Source organism: Panulirus ornatus, chromosome 8, assembly GCF_036320965.1.
Source record: "Panulirus ornatus isolate Po-2019 chromosome 8, ASM3632096v1, whole genome shotgun sequence".
Taxonomy (NCBI): Eukaryota; Metazoa; Arthropoda; class Malacostraca; order Decapoda; family Palinuridae; genus Panulirus; species Panulirus ornatus.
Genome location: NC_092231.1, coordinates 106,230 through 129,300, shown reverse-complemented (window position 1 = coordinate 129,300; position 23,071 = coordinate 106,230). Strand labels below are relative to the sequence as shown.

General features: G+C 40.2%; 1 protein-coding gene across 1 annotated transcript in view; it reads right to left on the bottom strand.

Moving 5' to 3' along the window:
- mRpL4 (mitochondrial ribosomal protein L4) overlaps positions 1 to 23,071 on the bottom strand; it is a 61,482-nt gene that overhangs the window by 36,248 nt on the left and 2,163 nt on the right. The window contains exons 2-5 of the mRNA XM_071663879.1: positions 19,634 to 19,710; positions 17,966 to 18,128; positions 12,381 to 12,478; positions 3,486 to 3,612 (exon numbers count right to left, since the gene is read on the bottom strand). Coding sequence (XP_071519980.1) covers positions 3,486 to 3,612; positions 12,381 to 12,478; positions 17,966 to 18,128; positions 19,634 to 19,710 — 465 coding nt within the window. The remainder of the gene's footprint in view (positions 1 to 3,485; positions 3,613 to 12,380; positions 12,479 to 17,965; positions 18,129 to 19,633; positions 19,711 to 23,071) is intronic.

The window sequence follows — 23,071 nt, the reverse complement described above, 5'->3', positions numbered from 1 at the left end:
TTCATTCTCAATTCCTTACCCTGGGATTCTCGTTTGATGATTACATGTTACTACATTTAGAATTTGAGCCAATCCTGCCTTAAAATGAGTGAGTTATGATTACTTGAAGAAACTTCTATTTTCAGAGACAAAGGTCATCTTGGACACTGGCTGGTGCCACCAGACAATTGTGCATAGTCTATGACAGACCATTGCTGCTAAATTCAGTTTAAATTGACCAAGTAGTTCCAGAGAAAAATGAAATGTGGAAAGGCAATGAACAGGTAATGACAGATAATAGACGCTGGATGACAAACATCAAATGATGACAAAATCACATGGCCTTTAGTTTGGTGAGCTAATAAAAATCTGAGGATTCAGATCCACAAGCACATAACTCCTCAATGACTTGAGCTGCCTAATGTACAGTTATAGTGACTCTTCTGACAGTAGCTGCAATGACTGACATTTTAAGTAAGGATTAAATTCTTGAATTCAATGTAAATTGCTTCAAGACAGAAATATTGCATCCAATATGGTCCCTTCATGCCTTTTTTCCTAGCAGGATGATGATAAACTTTCTAAATTGGAAAAATGTCAGGACAAAACTCATGATTGTTTGGGTTTGCAGGAATCTATGATATTATTCTTATATTTTCATCATACTTTGTCACTGTCTCCCACGTTAGTAGGTAGCGCAAGGAAACAGGCGAAAGAATGGGCAACCCACCCACATACACATGTATATACATACACGTCCACACATGCACATATACATACCTATACATCTCAACGTATACATATATATACAAACACAGACATACATTTATACACATGTACATAATTCATACTGACTGCCCATGTACATTCCTGTCACCGACCCGCCACACATGAAATGACAACCCCCTCCCCCAGCACGTGCGCGAGGTAGCGCTAGGAAAAAACAAAGGCCACATTCGTTGACACTCAGTCTCTAGCTGTCATGTATAATGAACCGAAAGCACAGCTCCCTTTCCACATCTAGGCCCCACAAAACTTTCCATGGTTTACCCCAGATGCTTCACATGTCCTGGTTCAATCCATTGACAGCATGTCGACCATGGCATACCACATCGTTCCAATTCACTCTATTCCTTGCATGCCTTTCAACCTCTTGCATGTTCAGACCCCAATCACTCAAAATCTTTTTCACTCCATCTTTCCACCTCCAATTAGGTCTCCCACTTCTTCTCGTTCCCTCCACCTCTGACACATATATCCTCTTTGTCAATCTTTCCTCACTCATTCTCTCCATGTGACCAAACCATTTCAAAACACCCTCTTCTGCTCTCTCAACCACACTCTTTTTATTACCACACATCTCTCTCACCCTTTCATTACTTACTCGATCAAACCACCTCACACCACATATTGTCCTCAAACACCTCATTTCCAGCACATCCACCCTCCTCCGCACAACTCTATCTATAGCCCATGCCTCGCAACCATATAACATTGTTGGAACCACTATTCCTTCAAACATACCCATTTTTGCTTTCCAAGATAACGTTCTTGACTTACTGACATTTTTCAACGCTCCCAAAACTTCCCCCCCCTCCTCCACCCTATGATTCACTTCCGCTTCCATGGTTCCATCCGCTGCTAAATCCACTCCCAGATATCTAAAACACTTCACTTCCTCCAGTTTTTCTCCATTCAAACTTACCTCCCAATTGACTTGTCCCTCAACCCTACTGTACCTAATAACCTTGCTCTTATTCACATTTACTCTCAGCTTTCTTTTTTACCACACTTTACCAAACTCAGTCACCAGCTTCTGCAGTTTCTCACTCGAATCAGCCACCAGCACTGTATCATCAGTGAACAACAACTGGCTCACTTCCCAAGCTCTCTCATCCACAACAGACTGCATACTTGCCCCTCTTTCCAAAACTCTTGCATTCACCTCCCTAACAACCCCATCCATAAACAAATTAAACAACCATGGAGACATCGCACACCCCTGCCGCAAACCAACATTCACAGAGAACCAATCACTTTCCTCTCTTCCTACACGTACACATGCCTTACATCCTCGATAAAAACTTTTCAATGCTTCTAACAACTTACCTCCCACACCATATATTCTTAATACCTTCCACACAGCATCCTTATCAACTCTATCATATGCCTTCTCCAGATCCATAAATGCTACATACAAATCCATTTGCTTTTCTAAGTATTTCTCACATACATTCTTCAAAGCAAACACCTGATCCACGCATCCTCTACCACTTCTGAAACCACACTGCCCTTCCCCAATCTGATGCTCTGTACATGCCTTCACCCTCTCAGTCAAAACCCTCCCATATAATTTACCAAGAATACTCAACAAACTTATACCTCTGTAATTTGAGCACTCACCTTTATCCCCTTTGCCTTTGTACAATGGCACTATGCAAGCATTCCACCAATCCTCAGGCACCTCACCATGAGTCATACATACATTAAACAACCTCACCAACCAGTCAACAATACAGTCACCCCCTTTTTTAATAAATTCCACTGCAGCACCATCCAAACCCACTGCCTTGCCAGGTTTCATCTTCCGCAAAGCTTTTACTACCTCTTCTCTGTTTACCAAATCATTCTCCCTAACCCTCTCACTTTGCACACCACCTCGACCAAAACACCCTATATCTGCCATCTATCATCAAACACTTTCAACAAACCTTCAAAATACTCACTCCATCTCCTTCTCACATCACCACTATTGTTATCACCTCCCCATTAGACCCCTCCAATGATGTTCCCATTTGTTACCTTGTCTTACGCACTTTATTTACCTCCATCCAAATCATCTTTCTATTCTCCCTAAAATTTAATGATACTCTCTGATATGAATCTATGATATGAAACATAAATCCTCTAACAGAGGAATAAAGGCATAACAAAGCTACATATCTGCTGGAAGCTGTAACTTCTTTGGATGGGAGTTTTATTCAGCATTCAGCCAAATAGTCAGAGGTGTAAAATTTTTTTCATATTCAGGTTCCATTCTACTATGTGAAAAGTGGGTTGATAAAGTGAATAAAAGGTTAACAGAGGGATTAGCGATATGGCATTGGCTGTGTGTACCTGCTAATGGTGAGGTACTAAAGGCTAAGAAGTAGCACTGGAGTTCACCAGTTGTGGAGACTCTTTTCTCTTGGCCACCCCTTTAAGGGAGTTCCCATAGGGAATGGGGATCAGAGATAAAGACAGACAGAATGGAGAAAAGAAGCTACAAAGTCTAGACAGAATGAGAACCTATTTAAAGAAAAACAAAACGTAAAGTGTGAGGGATATTTAACCAGAAGTGGTTCGTTGCAAAAATTTGCAAAAATGTACAAAAGCTATGGCATATCAAGAGGTCAAGCATGAACCAACCTGCTGGATAACAGATAAATAGTACTGAGAATTAATTCTTGAAACTCAAAAATCTCTTCAACGAGTTTAATCATCCACATTCCAATCTATGCACTTACCTGAGCAAATTTTGCTGATAAAGTTGAGGTAAGCCCTTGTATTCTATTTGCAAATGGTAACATGTAGAACTGTGTGGTAAATGCTCTTGGACCATGACATACACCTCCACCAACCCACAAGGGAGAACTGCAAAGAAATAGTGTATATACTCCATGTGATCTTCCATTAATCCATATGAGTAATGAAAATTTCTGCCTTACAATTCTAAAAACTAGCCTTCATAAACAACAGCCAGTGCTCCCTGTATCTTTTAGATCTTAGAGGGTCTACAGCTCCTGAGGCCTATTATGTATCAGTAGAGGAGAGAGCAAAAAACAAGAAGGGGGCTCCCAATGATATATGCAGTGGATATCAAGTTTGGACTAAGTCTGAAAGTGTGGAAAAGGAGGAAGTTGAGAGCAAATGTGAATAAAAACAAGGTTATTAGGTTAAGCAGTGTAAGGGGACTGAGTTATGTGTTTGAAAGGAGAAAACCTGTGAGGAAATGAAGAGTTTTAGATGCCTGGGAGTGAACATGGTAGCAAATGGAATAATGGAATAATGGCAGAGGTTTGTCACAGGATGGTCGAGGGGGGGGGGGGGGGGTGAAGATTCTGGGAGCGATGAAGAATGTATGGAAAGAAAAAAGGTGTTTGGGAGGCAAAAATGGATGCATAGTAATCCCAACAATATTGTATAGTTGCGAGGCATGGGTTACAGGAAAGGCTGTGTAGAGGAGGGTAAATGTGCTGAAATGAAATTTTGGAGGACACTACGTGGTGTGAGCTGGCTTGATATAGTAAGCAATGAAAGGGTAAGAGAAAGGTGTGGTAATAAAATAAATGTGGTTGAGAGAGCTGATGAGGGTGTGATGAAACAGCCTGGACATGTGGAGAGATCGAGTGAAGAAAGGTTGACAAAGAGGATATATGTGTCAGAAGTGGAAGGAACAAGGAGAACAGGGAGACCAAACTGGAGATGGAAGGATGGAGTGAAAAAGATTCTGAGTGACTGAGGCCTGAACATACAGGAGGGTGACAGACATGCTGGAACAATGTGGTTTAGTGGGATTGACTTGCTGTCAGTGGACTGAACCAGGGCATGTTCAGCATCCAAAAGCACACGATGGATGGTCTGTTGGGCCTGATTGTGGATATGGAGCTGTGGTTTCGAGTCATTTCACATGACAGCTAGAACATAGGTGTGAGCTGATGTGGTTTTTCTTCATCTGTTCCTGGAGCTACCTAACTAATGAGAGAAAGTGATCAAACATCAAATTATCTCTCCTTCCATAAATACTTTACTTCTCTTACCTAGTCCAGTCTTTCCCCCCACATATCTATAACACAGTTTAGCATGCTTTCTTCTTTCACTCATAAGATTTTGCAAGATCTATACTTGCTCCATTTCCTTTCAAAAATCATTACTTTACTTTTATGTGCATTTACTTTCAATTGCTGATGCTTACATACATCATAAAAGAATCTAACAACCTTCTGCAACTCCTCTGCACTCTCAGCAAACAACACAATATCATCCACAAACATCATCCACTCCCCTTGCTTAATTTACTCTCACTTTTTGCAATTCCACACTCAGTCTTTGCTGGTATTTCTTCACACAAGTCTCCTTTAGAAACTCACTTACTCTCATCCTCACCTCTCACTGACAGTGTTTCCTCATTTCTAAAAACCTCTACAAATCTTCACCCTCATCTTCACAAGATAATGATCAGACATCCTACCAGGTGCCACTCTCAACACATTTACATCCAAAAGTCTCTCTTTTACATGCCTATCAATTAATATGTAAGCCAATAATGCTTGCTGACCATCTTTACTATTCACATACACATACTTGTATATGTCCCTCTTTTGAAACCAGGTATTCCCAATCACCAGTCCTTTTCCTGAATATAACTCCTTAAGCTTTGCACCATTTCCATTTATAACATTCAGTATTCTATACACCCCAATTATGCCCTCAACTGCCACACAACTCCTCTTCCCATTCAAATCACCCAACACTAACTTCTGGTCTCTTACATCAAAACTGCTCACAAATTCAACTGGCTGCTCCCAAAACACTTGCCTCTCATAGCCAGGCATACCAAATGCACTAATAATGACCCATCTCTCACTATCCACTTTCATTTTTACCCATGTCAATCCAGAATTTACTTCCTTTCACTCTATCACACACTTCTACAACTCTTGCTTCAGGAGTAGTGTTACTCCTTCCTTGGCTATTGTCTTCTCACCAACCCCTGACATTATTCCAGAGACATTCTTAAACCATTCTTCCTTTTGACCTTGAGTTTTGTTTCACTCAGAGCCACTTCCAGGTCTCTTTCCACTAACATACCACATACCACTCCTCTCATCTCAACTTGGTTACATCCATACATTTACATACCCCAGCCTGAGCTTTCAAGGAGGATGAACACTTCCTGCTTGGTACCTCCTTCTGTTCCTTCTTTTAGAAATGGAAATACAAGAAGGGGTGAGTTTTTGGCCCCTAGCTCCTGCCCTCTATTATCACCTTCTATGATGAGCAACGAACATGGAGACAGAAATCTTTCTCCTCCACCCCAGTTAACAGTGTGTCAGCAGTTTTGGTGCACAAGACCAGGTATTAGTGATGAGTGATTTAAATGTGAAGGTAAGTAATGTGGCAGTTGAGAGGGTAATTGGTGTGCATGGGGTATTCAGTACTATGAATGGAAATGGTGAAGAACTTGTGGAGTTGTGTGCTGAAAAAAAAGACTGGTGACTGGGTATACCTGGTTTAAAAAGAGAGATATACACAAGTATATATATGTAAGTAAGACAGATGGTTAATGGACACTATTAGTTTACATACTAATTGCTGCGGAAAGAGAGCTGTGGTTTCGGTGCATTATACATGACAGCTAGAGACTGAGTGTGAATGAATGTGGCCTTTGTTGTCTTTTCCTAGCGCTACCTTGCGCACATGCGGGGGGAGGGGGTTATCATTTCATGTGTGGCGGGGTGGCAATGGGAATGAATAAGGGCACAGTACAAATTATGTACATGTGTATAAATGTATATGTCTGTGTGTGTATATATATATATATATGTATACGTTGAGATTTTTTTTTTTTTTTTTTGCTTTCTCGCTGTCTCCCGCGTTTGCGAGGTAGCGCAAGGAAACAGACGAAAGAAATGGCCCAACCCACCCCCATACACATGTATATACATACGTCCACACACGCAAATATACAATACCTACACAGCTTTCCATGGTTTACCCCAGACGCTTCACATGCCCTGATTCAATCCACTGACAGCACGTCAACCCCAGTATACCACATCGATCCAATTCACTCTATTCCTTGCCCTCCTTTCACCCTCCTGCATGTTCAGGCCTCGATTACACAAAATCTTTTTCACTCCATCTTTCCACCTCCAATTTGGTCTCCCTCTTCTCCTCATTCCCTCCACCTCCGACACATATATCCTCTTGGTCAATCTTTCCTCACTCATTCTCTCCATGTGCCCAAACCATTTCAAAACACCCTCTTCTGCTCTCTCAACCACGCTCTTTTTATTTCCACACATTTCTCTTACCCTTACGTTACTTACTCGATCAAACCACCTCACACCACACATTGTCCTCAAACATCTCATTTCCAGCACATCCATCCTCCTGCGCACAACTCTATCCATAGCCCACGCCTCGCAACCATACAACATTGTTGGAACCACTATTCCTTCAAACATACCCATTTTTGCTTTCCGAGATAATGTTCTCGACTTCCACACATTCTTCAAGGCTCCCAGGATTTTTGCCCCCTCCCCCACCCTATGATCCATTTCTGCTTCCATGGTTCCATCCGCTGCCAGATCCACTCCCAGATATCTAAAACACTTTACTTCCTCCAGTTTTTCTCCATTCAAACTTACCTCCCAACTGACTTGACCCTCAACCCTACTGTACCTAATTACCTTGCTCTTATTCACATTTACTCTTAACTTTCTTCTTTCACACACTTTACCAAACTCAGTCACCAGCTTCTGCAGTTTCTCACATGAATCAGCCACCAGCGCTGTATCATCAGCGAACAACAACTGACTCACTTCCCAAGCACTCTTATCCCCAACAGACTTCATACTTGCCCCTCTTTCCAAAACTCTTGCATTCACCTCCCTAACAACCCTATCCATAAATAAATTAAACAACCATGGCGACATCACGTTGAGATCTATAGGTATGTATATGTGCATATACATGTGTATGTGGGTGGGTTGGGCCATTCTTTCGTCTGTTTCCTTGCGCGACCTTGCTAACGCAGGAGACAGCGACAAAGTATAATAAATAAATAAATACTAATTGATAGGCATGTAAAAGAGACTTTTCAATGTAAATGTGCTGAGAGGGGCAGCTGGTGGAATGTCTGATCACTACCTTGTGGAGGTGAGGGTGAAGATTTGTAAAGGTTTTCAAATAATAGGAGATAATGTCGGGGAGATGAGAGTGGTGAGAGTAAGTGAACTTGAGAAGACTTGTGAGAAGAAATACCAGGAAAAGATTGAGTGAAGAATGGCAAGACATGAAAGCAATTGAAGCAAGGGTGTAAAGGTACTAGAGAGAGAGAGAGAGAGAGAGAGAGAGAGAGAGAGAGGGGGGGGGGGGGGAATAAAAAGATGTATTGAAAGGAGGTAAATAATGTGTGACAGGCAAGAGAAAGAATGAGGACACCAGTGAAGGGAGCAAAACGGGAAAATAAAAAGGTAATGATGGTGTGAGGGAATGATTATTTTGGAGGTTTATCGTACATGTTCGATGACAGAGTGGCAGATGTAGAGTGTCTGGGTCGGGTTGGAATGTCAAGTGAGAGAGTCAAAGAGTGGTTTGGTGAAAAGATAAGAGGTGGTGAAAGCCTTGTGGAAGATGAAATCCGGTGAGATGGCAACAGTGGAAGGGATTGCAGTTGGGGTGACTGTGTTGTTGATTGGTTGGTAAGGATATTCAACGCATGTATGGATCATGGTGAAGTGCCTGAGGATTAGAGGAATGCATGTATAGTGCCACTGCATAAAGGCAAAGGAGATAAAGGTGAATATTCAAACTAAAGAGGCATATGTTTTTTGAGTATATCTGGAAAATTGTATGAGAGGGTGAAAGCATGTACAGAGCATAAGACTGGGGAGGAGCAGTGAGGTTTCATTAATGTTATAGGATGCGTGGATCATGTATTTGCTTTGAAGAATGTGTGTGAGAAATACTTAGAAAAACTGATGGCTTTGTAAGAGGCATTTATGGATCTGGAGAAGGCACATGATAGGGTTGATAAAGATGCTTTATATAAGGTATTAAGAATATATGATGTGGGAGGTGAAATGCTAGCATGGAGAAGTTGTTATCATTGGTGTAAGGCGTGAGTATGAGTAGGAGGAGAGGAGAGTGATTGGTTTATATTGAAGGTCGGTCTGTGGCAAGGGTGTGTGATGTTGCTACGGTCGTTCAATATGTTTATGGATCGGTTGGTTAGAGAGGTAAATGCAAGTAAATGATAGAGTTTTGGAGATGGGGCGAGTATGCAGTCTGTTGGGGATGAGATGGTCCGGGAAATGAGTCAGTTGTTGTTCACCGATGATACAGCACTGGTGACTGATTTGAGTGAGAAACTGCAGAAATTTATGACTGAGATTGGAGGTGTGTATGAAAAGAGAAAGGTGAGAGTACATATGATTAAAGCAAGGTTATTAGGTTCAGCAGGGTTGAGGGACAAGTTAGTTGGGATTCAAGTTTGAATGGAAAAAATTGGAGGAAAGAAGTGGGTAACACTGAACTACATCAACCTGACACTCACAAGCTTTCAACTGCCTCAACACTTGTGATTCTACATCTAAATAGAAGCTCTTTCCAAACAGTTTAGACATACTAGCAGCACTAAAACATTCAGGCCATCTTCTTGACATGCAGGGTAAATAATAGGCACAATAATATCAAAAAATCAACAAGTCAACAAGAATGTGTGCACAGTGTAAGTACAGCAAAATCTGCACTGTATTAACAGAAGAAAACACTTGGCATTGATTGGATGGGAGTATATGTGTGTACAGCACTCTCAGTGTGTTATGAATGCTCAGACTTGTGTCTTTTGATTTCTCTTAGAGATTCTTATAATTTTTTTTCTAGCAAAAACTAGAGCTCAAAGGTGCAAGCAGGAGTGCTTCAACAAAACAGCGTTCTAAAGGATAACAGTATCCAGGGTATTAGTGTAAAGTTTTGGTGTAACAAAAGGTATCACAATCATAATCAGGTAAAGAATGAAATCCTCCTCATGATTTAGGCTAATTGTGCTAATATGCTTCATTATTGTTACTAGATTTGCTCTGGGGGATCAATTGAGACCATTAGCACTGCCTGAGCCAAGAAAGAAAAAAATAAAGGCCTTAAAAAGATGGCAGAGAAATTACAAGAAAACTCGGACAAGCTTGTTAACATGCATAAGCAAGGCCAAATACTATACAAACTTAACTACAGTCTGCTTCAGACTCTAATAAAGAAAAGTGCCAAGGCAAGTCAGTCATAACAAGATACATTGAGAAGGTACAAGAGAAAGATATGAAAAAGATACAAGAGAAACAGTGGGAAATTTTATGAGAAATTGTTACAAGGCAAGACCAGAAGTGAACACAGAGAAGTTGAAGAAACTGAGGAATCAATTCAAGGATGATGAAGTGTGTCTTCTGATGAAATATTTAGCAAGCTACTCATATCCTATGTGAGGCTAAAACTAGAATGTGTTTCTCAAGTTTGATTGCTACACCTAAAGAGAAATATAGAGCTACTAAAGAAGGTCCAGAGGAGGGCAAAGATGGTAACAAACCAAGATAGCTTAATTATAGGGAAAGGCTAAAGGCTCTAGATTTACCCAGCTGAGAAGAGTGAAGGGTGGTCTAATCACAGTCTGTGCATCTTTAAAAGTTAAATCACACAAATGGTGAGCAATTCTTCAAGAGATGTATGCATGAAGCAATAAGGTCATACAATGAAATTAAGCAAGAAACTTGTCAAAAGAGATATAAAGAAGTACTTTTATAGTATGAGTGATGGATGAATGGAATTGAATAACTAAGGACATGGTTAATGCAGACAGCATACATAAATCTAAGTTGTATGATAGCAGAGAATGCCCCCTCCCCATACAGCACAAATAAGTGTGGGAGGCAAGTTGTTAGAAGCAGTGAAAAGTTTTTATCGAGGATGTAAGGCATGTGTACGTGCAGGAAGAGAGGAAAGTGATTGGTTCTCAGTGAATTATAGGGAAAGGCTAAAGGCTCTAGATTTACCCAGCTGAGAAGAGTGAAGGGTGGTCTAATCACAGTCTGTGCATCTTTAAAAGTTAAATCACACAAATAGTGAGCAATTCTTCAAGAGATGTATGCATGAAGCAATAAGGACATAAAATAAAATTAAGCAAGAAACTTGTCAAAAGAGATATAAAGAAGTACTTTTATAGTATGAGTGATGGATGAATGGAATTGAATAACTAAGGACATGGTTAATGCAGACAGCATACATAAATCTAAGTTGTATGATAGCAGAGAATGCTCCCTCCCCATACAGTACAAATAAGTGTGGGAGGCAAGTTGTTAGAAGCAGTGAAAAGTTTTTATCGAGGATGTAAGGCATGTGTACGTGTAGGAAGAGAGGAAAGTGATTGGTTCTCAGTGAATGCAGGTTTGCGGCAGGGGTGTGTGATGTCTCCATGGTTGTTTAATTTGTTTATGGATGGGGTTGTTAGGGAGGTGAATGCAAGAGTTTTGGAAAGAGGGGCAAGTATGCAGTCTGTTGTGGATGAGAGAACTTGGGAAGCGAGTCAGTTGTTGTTCGCTGATGATACAGCGATGGTGCCTGATTCATGTGAGAAACTGCAGAAGCTGGTGACTGAGTTTGGTAAAGTGTGTGAAAGAAGAAAGTTGAGAGTAAATGTGAATAAGAGCAAGGTTATTAGGTACAGTAGGGTTGAGGATCAAGTCAATTGGGAGGTAAGTTTGAAAGGAGAAAAACTGGAGGAAGTGAAGTGTTTTGGATATCTGGGAGTGGATTTGGCAGCGGATGGAACCATGGAAGCAGAAGTGAATCATAGGGTGGGGGAAGGGGTGAAAATTCTGGGAGCCTCGAAGAATGTGTGGAGGTCAAGAACATTATCTCGAAAAACAAAAATGGGTATGTTTGAAGGAATAGTGGTTCCAACAATGTTGTATGGTTGCGAGGCGTGGGCTATGGATAGAGTTGTGCGCAGGAGGGTGGATGTGCTAGAAATGAGATGTTTGAGGACAATGTGTGGTGTGAGGTGGTTTGATCGAGTAAGTAATAATAGGGTAAGAGAGATGTGTGGTAATAAAAAGATTGTGGTTGAGAGAGCAGAAAAGGGTGTTTTGAAATGGTTTGGTCATATGGAGAGAATGAGTAAGGAAAGATTGACCAAGAAGGATATATGTGTCAGAGGTGGAGGGAATGAGAAGTGGGAGACCAAATTGGAGGTGGAAAGATGGAGTGAAAAAGATTTTGTGTGATCGGGGCCTGAACATGCAGGAGGGTGAAAGGAGGGCAAGGAATAGAGTGAATTGGATCGATGTGGTATACCTGGGTTGACGTGCTGTCAGTGGATTGAATCAGGGCATGTGAAGCGTCTGGGGTAAACCATGGAAAGCTGTGTAGGTATGTATATTTGCATGTGTGGACGTACGTATATACATGTGTATGGGGGTGGGTTGGGCCATTTCTTTCGTCTGTTTCCCTGCGCTACCTCGCAAACGCGGGAGACAGACAAAAAAAAAAAAATCTAGTAAATGAAACACATGGACATACAAACTTTATAGAACTTATCATTCAGTTTATGACAGCAGGTATTAACCCTCAATTCACATTCCGCTTACCGAATAGAGCCATGCCTTGCTCGTCCTGTTCCTTTTTGTGGATAAGGTTTTTTACCCCCTCCTCGCACCTCTGACCGAAGCTTAGTATGTGCTGTATTCTGGAATAAAGAAAAAAAAGCTGTTAAAATAATTTTGGGCTGCAAAATATAAATGTGATGTGAAAAAGTCAAAACCAGTGGCTTGATAAAAAGAAAACAGGCGGTGAAAGCCTTATGTTAAGACGAAATGTAGCGAGGAGGCTGGAGTGAAAGATATTGCAGTTGAGTTTCTTAAGAAAGAGGGTGACTGTGTTCTTGACTAGTAAATTAGGATTTTCAATGTGTGTATGGATCATTGTAAGGTGTTTGAAGATTAGAAGAATAAATACAGAGAGTGACAGTATAAAGACAAAGATGGCAAACATGAGTGTTTGAATTACAGAGGTATAAGTCTGTTGAGTATACTAGTAAGCTTTATGGAAGAGAAGTGAGAAGGTAGCGGCATGCATAGAGCATCAGACAAGGTAGAAATGATGTGGTTTCAAGAGTGTTGGATGATGTGTGGATTACATGTTTGATTTGAAGAATGTGCATGAGGAATACTTTTATCTATGAAACTATCTCTGACTCCCAAGCCTTCGGAAACTCCTATCAAGGGGTGGCCACAGCAAAAGAGCCTCCACTTATCCCTGTCCTTACTTGCCCCCCTCACATACACTATTCCATGCATTCTTCCACCATTTCTCTCCCTCCAATATTCTTCCACCCTATTTGCCCATGTCACAGGTTTTGCATTTTTTTCAACATACCCAGACCACCTCAAAGTGTTACATTTCACCCACTATACAACTCCACAATTCACTTCCTTGAAAAATGCCATACCACCTCTCTCATACACCTCAAATCACACCAAAAGCTCTTCTCAAATAGCCCATTCTACAGCCTGGACTCTTGAACCTATGTAACTTATTCCAGGTCCATGTTTCAGCTGCATAAGTCAAGGTTGGGAGGACTATGCCGTCCCTTAATCCTCTCCTCACTTCCAAACTTACACCTCTACCCTTCATTATTCTATTAAGAGACCCAATGACTCTTCTACTCTGTACTGCTCTATCATATACCCTTCCATATCATCACACTTATCCAAGACAGCTCATAATACTTAAATTCTCTCTCCTCTTCTAGTCTTTCTCCCCATATACAAAGGACAATTTAAAACACTGTCTTCTTTCACTCTATCTATATGGTTTCAAAATCTATACTTTCACTTTGTTTTCTTCCAAACACCATTACTTAACTTTTACTTGCATTTACCTTCAACTGCCTACATTTACACACAAAAAATACAATTACAACCTTCTGCAACTCCTCTTCACTCTCAGCAAACAACACATCACCCTTAAACAGGCTTGCCAATAGCCACCATATCTTACCACCACACTCCATCTATGCACCCCTTTTCATCTCTCTTATCAATCCATCCATCCATATAGATATTAAAAAGCCACGGCGACATCACACATTCCTGCCTCACACCTAAATGTATACCAAAACTTTCACTCAACTCTAAATCCATCTTACACATGTATTTGCTCCTTTATAGAAGGCTTTTACATTACCCAGCAGTTGTCCCCCTACTCCATATATCCTTAACACATCCCATTAAGCATTCTGCTCAACTCTTGTCATACACCTTCTCCAGATCCATGAAAGCTGCATACAACTTATTCCCTTTTGCTAAATACTTTTCCATGATAATCTTTACCACAATAATCGGATCCATACATCCCCTACCTTTCCTAAAACCCTCTTGCTCTTCACTCATTCTGCATTCAGTCACTTCCATCAATCTGTTCTTGCATCCATTTTCCCAGGTATACTTAAAAGAATTATTCCTCTATACTTGCTACATACATCCTTAACACCATTTCATCTGAATAAAGGAACAATAACAGCTTTCACCCAATCCTCACGCACAACCTTCTGTTCCATTAACATTTCCACTCTTACATCTACCTCTTTCCTTTTTCACCTCCTTCCAGTATAGTTTCTAATTACCCCAAAACTTTTCACTTAACTTTCTTCCAAAATCTTCATTTACTCTTTCTTTGCATTCTCCTATCAGCTTCTTAACACTCCGCTTACATTCTTCATATTCTTCCCTCCTTCTCTGCTAAACTTCTACTGATACATTCCTATCAAGCAATCTATCATATGCCTTTTCCTTCTTTTCGAGAGCATTTGTAATCTCTTCTGTCCACCATGCATTGCCCTTTTTATTTCTATATCTCATGACATTGTATCTAACTACAAATTCAACAACCTATGATAGAGTTGATAGAGATGCTCTATGGAAGGTATTAAGAATATATGGTGTGGGAGGCAAGTTGTTAGAAGCAGTGAAAAGTTTTTATCGAGGATGTAAGGCACGTGTACATGTAGGAAGAGAGGAAAGTGATTGGTTCTCAGTGAATGTAGGTTTGCGGCAGGGGTGTGTGATGTCTCCATGGTTGTTTAATTTGTTTATGGATGGGGTTGTTAGGGAGGTGAATGCAAGAGTTTTGGAAAGAGGGGCAAGTATGAAGTCTGTTGGGGATGAGAGAGCTTGGGAAGTGAGTCAGTTGTTGTTCGCTGATGATACAGCGCTGGTGGCTGATTCATGTGAGAAACTGCAGAAGCTGGTGACTGAGTTTGGTAAAGTGTGTGAAAGAAGAAAGTTAAGAGTAAATGTGAATAAGAGCAAGGTTATTAGGTACAGTAGGGTTGAGGGTCAAGTCAATTGGGAGGTGAGTTTGAATGGAGAAAAACTGGAGGAAGTGAAGTGTTTTAGATATCTGGGAGTGGATCTGGCAGCGGATGGAACCATGGAAGCGGAAGTGGATCATAGGGTGGGGGAGGGGGCAAAAATTCTGGGAGCCTTGAAGAATGTGTGGAAGTCGAGAACATTATCTCGGAAAGCAAAAATGGGTATGTTTGAAGGAATAGTGGTTCCAACAATGTTGTATGGTTGCGAGGCGTAGGCTATGGATAGAGTTGTGCGCAGGAGGATGGATGTGCTGGAAATGAGATGTTTGAGGACAATGTGTGGTGTGAAGTGGTTTGATCAAGTAAGTAACGTAAGGGTAAGAGAGATGTGTGGAAATAAAAAGAGCGTGGTTGAGAAAGCAGAAGAGGGTGTTTTGAAATGGTTTGGGCACATAGAGAGAATGAGTGAGGAAAGATTGACCAAGAGGATATATGTGTCGGAGGTGGAGGGAACGAGGAGAAGTGGGAGACCAAATTGGAGGTGGAAAGATGGAGTGAAAAAGATTTTGTGTGATCGGGGCCTGAACATGCAGGAGGGTGAAAGGAGGGCAAGGAATAGAGTGAATTGGAGCGATGTGGTATACCAGGGTTGACGCGCTGTCAGTGGATTGAATCAAGGCATGTGAAGCATCTGGGGTAAACCATGGAAAGCTGTGTAGGTATGTATATTTGCGTGTGTGGACGTATGTATTATACATGTGTGTGGGGGTGGGTTGGGCCATTTCTTTCGTCTGTTTCCTTGCGCTACCTCGCAAACGCGGGAGACAGCGACAAAGCAAAAAAAAAAATAAAAAAAAAAATAAAATAATTGTATTTCTCTAAAACTTTTAAACACCTCAGTCACACTGCATCCCTACATTCACAGCACTTCCATCTAAGCTTTCAGTTACATTCCTGTCATACTCCTCCCTGCATTTTTTTTGATGAGGTTGATAGAGATGTTTCGTGAAAGGTGTTACAAATATATGTTGTGGGAAGAAAGCTATAAGAAGCAGTGAGGAGTTTTATCAAGAGGGCAAGATATGTATGCAAGTAGGTAGAAAGAAAGGTGAGAGGTTCGAGGTAAAGTTATCTTATAGGAATGAGCAAAATTGGATATGGGCGGCTCCTGCACTGGATACTCGGCTATCTCTTTAATAGAAAGTCAGCTGTGTTGTTTCAAGGCTACAAAAGTTAAGTCAAAGACATGCTACTTGGCATTCCTCAAGGTGGATTACTCAGCCCCATTTTGTTCTATGTGCTGACCTATGCATTGCTAAAATTGATTTCATAGTCCTAGAAATATCACTATTAGTTATGCTGATGATATTCTTGTACATACCAAAACATATGAAATGTAAATGCATACACATAGCATGTGAAAGCCTTCGCTTCATCATTTCTGCAGATAAAACAAAGGTCTTTAATAAACGAATTGGTAATGGCAGGGGCAGACCATCTAAGTTGACAACTGCTGGAAACCTGACTGACTTTGTCACCTCCTTTAAGTACCTTGGTGTCTCAGTCCCATGGGCTGCAGCTAGTGTGAGCTAGTGAGCAAAAACTAAACTGTACAGATAGAATCAAGAGCTCTTAGAGCTGGTGCAGAGTACAATCCTAATTATGGTGCAAATATCAGCATTGTTCAAATGATGTGCTTGGCTTATATTACGTCCCTAATACATTAACACATACCAGTTAGTTGTTGCTGATGACAGTACAGCTTAGTGCTGCTGCATACATAACAAAGGTATAAGTTTTCTGAGTGCAACTGGTAAACTGTATGGGAAATAGGAAACTGAGTATGGTTGCATGCATAAATAATGAGACGGGAGATACACAAGGTAAAAAAGTAATTTACCATTTTTATATGAAACAACATGACACTAAGGATGAAGGATTTTCAGAAATGCCCTAAAGTCTGGCCTTTCACTGGTAGCCCTATTTTCACGATACTGGTTTGAATTGATCACTAGCAACATTTTCTGTCATTTGCCAGAGAAAATCTTATGTAGATTTCATGTGTTACCAGACTCTGCCTGTTCAAGGTTACAAAGCAAGTGAAAACTCACCTTTAGCAAAGCTGTATCATCAGAGTAAATTCTCATCATAGAACGTCTATCTCAAAGGAGTCTACATTTCCCCCCAACTGAAAGCGGTACAGTCTAGGGATACAAGAGCCCTTAGAAAGGTCGTGAGCAATGCCACAACTCTTTCCTCGGAACTGATCTTGGGATAATCATAAATAAATATAGATTTCATATTTCAATGGAAATAAACATAAAATAGGGCTGCCATAAGTATTAGGAAACTTGTCTCACACTCACACATACCAACCCTTCCAAGACAACATAAGTCATATTGATCATTTTGAAATTCACCAGACACATCCAGGAAGATACATATCTTAATATGTGCAAACAAGCTACCATAAATCACTTTACATATAAACCAAACAATGGATGCTCAAAAATAAGACAGGGGTAATAATCATTATGAAATGAACAGAAAATAATTATCAATATAATACATGGTACAATAATTGAGGCATTTGAGGCATAAGTTTCATATGTACAGAGAAATACATATGGAGAAGAAAAACAAAAAGAAAACTAAACTAGAGCTGCTCTCTGCTGAAACCTGTTAAGGGTGAGGAATTAAAGGCTAAAAAGTGGCAATGGAATTCACCAGTTAAGGAGACTCCTTTCCCATGGCCACCCCTTTCATGGAGTTCCCGGAGGCAAAGGCCATCAGAAATATAGACAGACGGAAAATAAGGGAATCTAATGCAAAAGAGCGTAAACAACAAATGTCCAAACCTACCACCATCCGATACTTTCTTTGCCAGACTACATTCTCATGGATGATGTCAAGCCTTGGGCAAGCAGCAAAAATTCTAGGATGCAGATGCATGAGCCCTACTTGAGGACTATCTGTACTTGCGTCTAAGGTTTCAATCCAGGCTTCACGGGCTTTTACAACATTCCTAATTCAAAGAGAAATTGTTTTTTATCATCACATAAGAATACTAACATAAAAACATGGTTATCTATAAATCAAATTGATCTCCTTAAATCCTCTGATATAGCATATCTTTATCTATCTCATAGTCAAGTACTTAAAAGACAACATTTTCAGAGTAATGCTCCCTAATTTTGCATCACCCTACAAAGGGTTCCATTCCTGAACACCCTTTCAGAAATCAAAAATTCATATACTGAAGCATATTTTCCCATGAATCTCCAATTATGAAATCTGAGGTACAATCTTACAAAAAAAAAAATTCCCCAAAAATCTTGTGCTACAAAATGATAAAAAAAACATGTTTTTAAAGAAAATGTTGGCATACTTATTGATTACACTGATCAACATATTTTGGTTCATTTTATGTTTCAGAGATGAAATGTGTTTTCTTTAAAGGACATTAAGATGCTGAACAAAAAACTAACCATAAAAGCACTTAACTGGGGGACAATTTTGGAGTAAAATTCACTATCTTAAATTTCACAAGCATTACACAATATTTTTGTGCACCAGGGTACAGTCGCTGGCTTACTTCCATTCAACACAATGCCTCTTTTGCTGTTACTGGTATATAAGTCCTGCATCATATCCTTAATGTCCAGCAATAGTATGCGAACATCAATGACCTTCATCTGCCCTAGTAATGTTTCTCTATCATAGGGTTGTCTTGATGGAAACATTCACTGTGCTCACTGTTCTCTGTGCCATAGTCAGCCAGGCGGAAATCAAGGTGAGAGTGGAGAAACTTTGTCTTTGAAGACATGTTGTAGCCAATTTTCTAATAGGACAACAATAGGTTTTCTACAAATACTTCACAACTGTCAGCCTTGATATTCCCAAGATAGTTGGTTGCTACTAGCAGGAAGGCATTCCATGCTGTTTTCTTGTCACCAATGACGATGCAGCACTCTACCCATCTCTAAGAAGCTCAAGGATATGCAGACCAACAAAAATGCCCTCCTTGATTTTCCCTTCACTGAGCCTTAGGAATCTCCCACCAAAGTACCTAAATGGTGGATGCCATCTCTTATTTAGACAAAGAGGATGATAATTTGATTTTGAGACAACAAGGGGATGGCATCCCCCATCTACTCGAGCTCTGAGCAAAATCACTGAAATATTCCATGCTTTTTAGAAATGCTACAGATCCATATAAAATCATACATAATGCTGCTGCACAAACATTTTTGTTTAATTAAATAATATTTCATTCTCCCCATTCTTTTGTGCTGGAGGCAAAATCAATTCTGGGGGTGAATGGTTAAAAGATTCATTGCTTATCTTAAGGGAGTCACATGAGAGTTTTCGAGAAAGAGCATTCTAGACATAAAATCTACTTCAATTTCTTTGAGGAGGGCATCAGCCATCATTGCTCTTGAAAGGAGGCAATGGGTTGAGAAAGGCTGGGAAGCACTCCTCTAAAGACTGAAAAAAAGAAAATCACAGAAGAGAGAAAATGAGATTCACCTGTGATTGTCATCTAGAATGAGAGGAGCTGGTGCACTTGTTATTGCTGTCTGCTGTCCAACTGTTGAGCCCAAACTCTGTTGAAACACATCACTAAAGTCAGTTTCATGATTCCTTACTTACACAAACATACTGAATGCCTAAAATCAGTTAATACAAAAATTATTACATCAAACTCCTCGGCATAACTGGTAGATTCCAGTGCCACTTCTTAGACACAAATAGCTAAGAAGCGGCACTGGAGTCTACCATTTATGCTGAGGAATAAAAGGGATGAATGGCTCAGGGTGAAGGCACTGAATGCAAATGGATAACTGGTGAGAGTAAATGGAGGGAGCTTGTGGAAAAGTTTATAGAACGGATGTGGTGGGGATTGGGGAAACCCATATCCTTAGGCACGGTATATGGAGTGAAAATGGATATGGTAATTGCAAGTAAATGGGAGGAATGGTATGGATGAGAATGAATGAAAATTATCAGGGTAAAGGGAAAGAAGGATGTGCAATTCTGCTATAACTGAGAGTGTGGGAGGGTTCTACAGGACATGGAAGGAATGGATCAAGAATAGCATGGATTAAAGGGAAGATTGGAATTGTGAAGAATGCATGCATGAAGTATGTGTGCATGCACCTGTAAATACAATGACTGTACAAAGTAAGGATGAAATTAAGCATTTCTAGAGAAATTTGAGAAAGAAATGTGGTCATAATGGGTGATTCGAATGTGAAGTGGGATGTAATGAAATTGACAAGATGGTTGGTAAACAGGAAGTGCCTGGAGTAAATAAGAAAGGAAGTTATTTTGTGGATGTTTAAGCTGAGACGCATTTATTCCTTGCAAACACCTTTTTTCAGCACAAGATGATCCACAGGCATACATGAATGAGAAATGATGGAAGAGAAGCACAAAAGGCTTTGACTGACTATGTGGCAGTGGATGAAAGAGAGAGAAAGGCTGTGCCAGATGCCTGAGTTGTGATAAGATTCTTTGGTGACTGACCATTTCACAGTTCTGATGGTGATGATGATCAGGGAGAAGTTTAGGTATGGTGTAAAGAAGAATGGAAAGATAAAAGTGTTGTCAAGCAAGATGATGAATCAGAGAAAACACAGGGTGGAGTACAAAATGAATGTAATTGAAAGCTTAGATAGAAGTGTTGTGAATGTAGAGATGCAGTCATGAGTAAATGAGGTGTTTAATTTGTTTAGATTAATACTATTAGAGGTTGTGGAATTAATAGTTGGATATAAGGTCATGAGATATAGAAATAAAAAGGGAAATGCATGGTGGACAGAAGAGATTAGAAATGCTGTGGAAGAGAAGAAAAAGGCATATGGTAGAGTGCTTGAAAGGAATGTACCTGAGGAAGTTCAGCAAAGGAGGAGGGAAGACAGTAAAATATGTAAGTGGAATGTTATGATGCTGACAGACCATGTAATACTCAGCAAGCTGCTGTGTCACATGATTGTTGTGTGGCCATCTGCAACTCAAGGGTGAGTCATTTTGATACCTGCTTCTTTCCCTACACATCAAAGCTTTGGTACTCTCTACTCTCTCATTTCTTTCCTAATAACTATGAACAGGCACATTTCGAAAGACAGGTTTTTCACTTCTTCCAAAATATATAAATACTTTCCTTGGCTTTCCTTTTATTGTTTCATGATTCTCTCTATACTTCAATTAATGCCTGACCTTGATATGGACTTTTGTCCATGACTGGCACCATCAACATAGAAAGAAGCATATATGAAGATTTTGGAAGAAAGTTAAGTGAAAAAGTCTCAAGAAAACAAGAAATTATACTGGAGGGGAACGAAAAACAAGAGGTGAATGTAAGAGTGGAAATGTGAATGTGAGAAGTAAGAAAAGGGATTTGCTGACACAAAAGGAGGAAGTGAGAGGTAGATAGAAAGAGTTTTTTGAAGAACTGATTAGTGTGGGATAAGCAGAGGCAGCAGTTGTTACATGTTGGGTATGGAGGATGGAAAGAAGAGGGTACATGTACAAGGGCCTATAGCAAAATAAGGAGGTAAAAAAGGCAATGATGAGGCTGAGGGTAGGAAAGGAACCTGGAGTGGATGGAATTAAGGCTGAAATACTGAAGTATAGAGGAGAGAGTGTGATAGTGTGTGGATGCATCTGATACATAATTTAGCATGGACACTGTAGGTTATGCCTGAGGATTGGGGGAAAGCTATTATTGTTCCTTTATTCAAAGGAAAAGGCAATATGGATGTAGGTAGCAATTATACGGGAATAAGTCTGTTAAGTATACCAAGAAAAGTGGAAGCAGGAATGTTGATTGACAGAGTGATGAAAGTGACTGAATGCAGAATAAGTAAGGAGCAAGGAGGTTTTAGGATAAGTAGGGGCTGTGTGGATCAGATTTTTGCAGTAAAGATGACTGTTGAAAAGTATTTAGCTTAAGTAAGAAGTTGTATGCAGCTTTTATGGATCTGGAAAGAGTGTATGACAAGTCGAGTGGAATGCTTTATGGGATGTATTAAGGTAGTAGGGGGTAAGGGGACACTTGTCGGATGGTGTGAAAGCCTTCTATAGAGCAAATGCATTTGTAAGAGTGGAAGGAGAGCTGAGCAAAAGTAAAGTGAGGCAGGGCTGTGTGATATCACTGTGGCTTTTACATATATGGATGTAGTGATAAGAGAGAGATGAAAGCAAAACTAGAGAAATGGGGTGCAGAGATGGAGTGTAGTAGTGAGACATGGTGGATAGTAGCAAGTCTGTTTGCTGATGATAACGTGTTGTTTGCTAAGAGTGAAGAGGAGATGGATAAGGTTATAAGTGTGTTTTATGATCTGTGTAAGTGTAGGTGATTGAAGGTAAAAGAAAGTAAAAGCAAAGTAACAGAGTGAAAATAAAGATTTTGTAAAACCATATAGAGTGAAAGAAGAAAGTGTACTAAACTGTGCTCTTGATATGGGTGGAGAAAGAGAAGAAGAGGTGAGAGAATTTAAGTATTTAGGAATTGTCTGGGGTAAGTTTGGTGATATGGATGGAGAGATAAGGGAGAGAGCATTACAGGGTAGAAAAGTCATTGGATCCTTTAACAGAATAATGAAGAGAAGAGGTGTAAGTATAGAAGAGAAGAGAGGATTAAGGGACAGCACAATCCTCCCAACCCTGACCTGTGAAGTCGAAATAAGGACATAGAATAAGTCAAATAAGTCAAGATTCCAGGCTGTGGAAATGAGCTACTTGAGAGAAGCATGTGGCATGATTAGACTGAATGAAGAAAGAAATAAAGGGATGTATGAGTGATGTGGTATGGCAGGGAACACAGAGGGAATTAATTGAGGAGTTGTAGAGTGGCTGAAATGTAATACTTTGAGGTTGTTTGGGCATATGGAAACAATGCAAGACTGGGAGTTTACAAGGAGAGTGTATGATAGCAAATTAAAGAAGGTGGGGTGAGAGGAA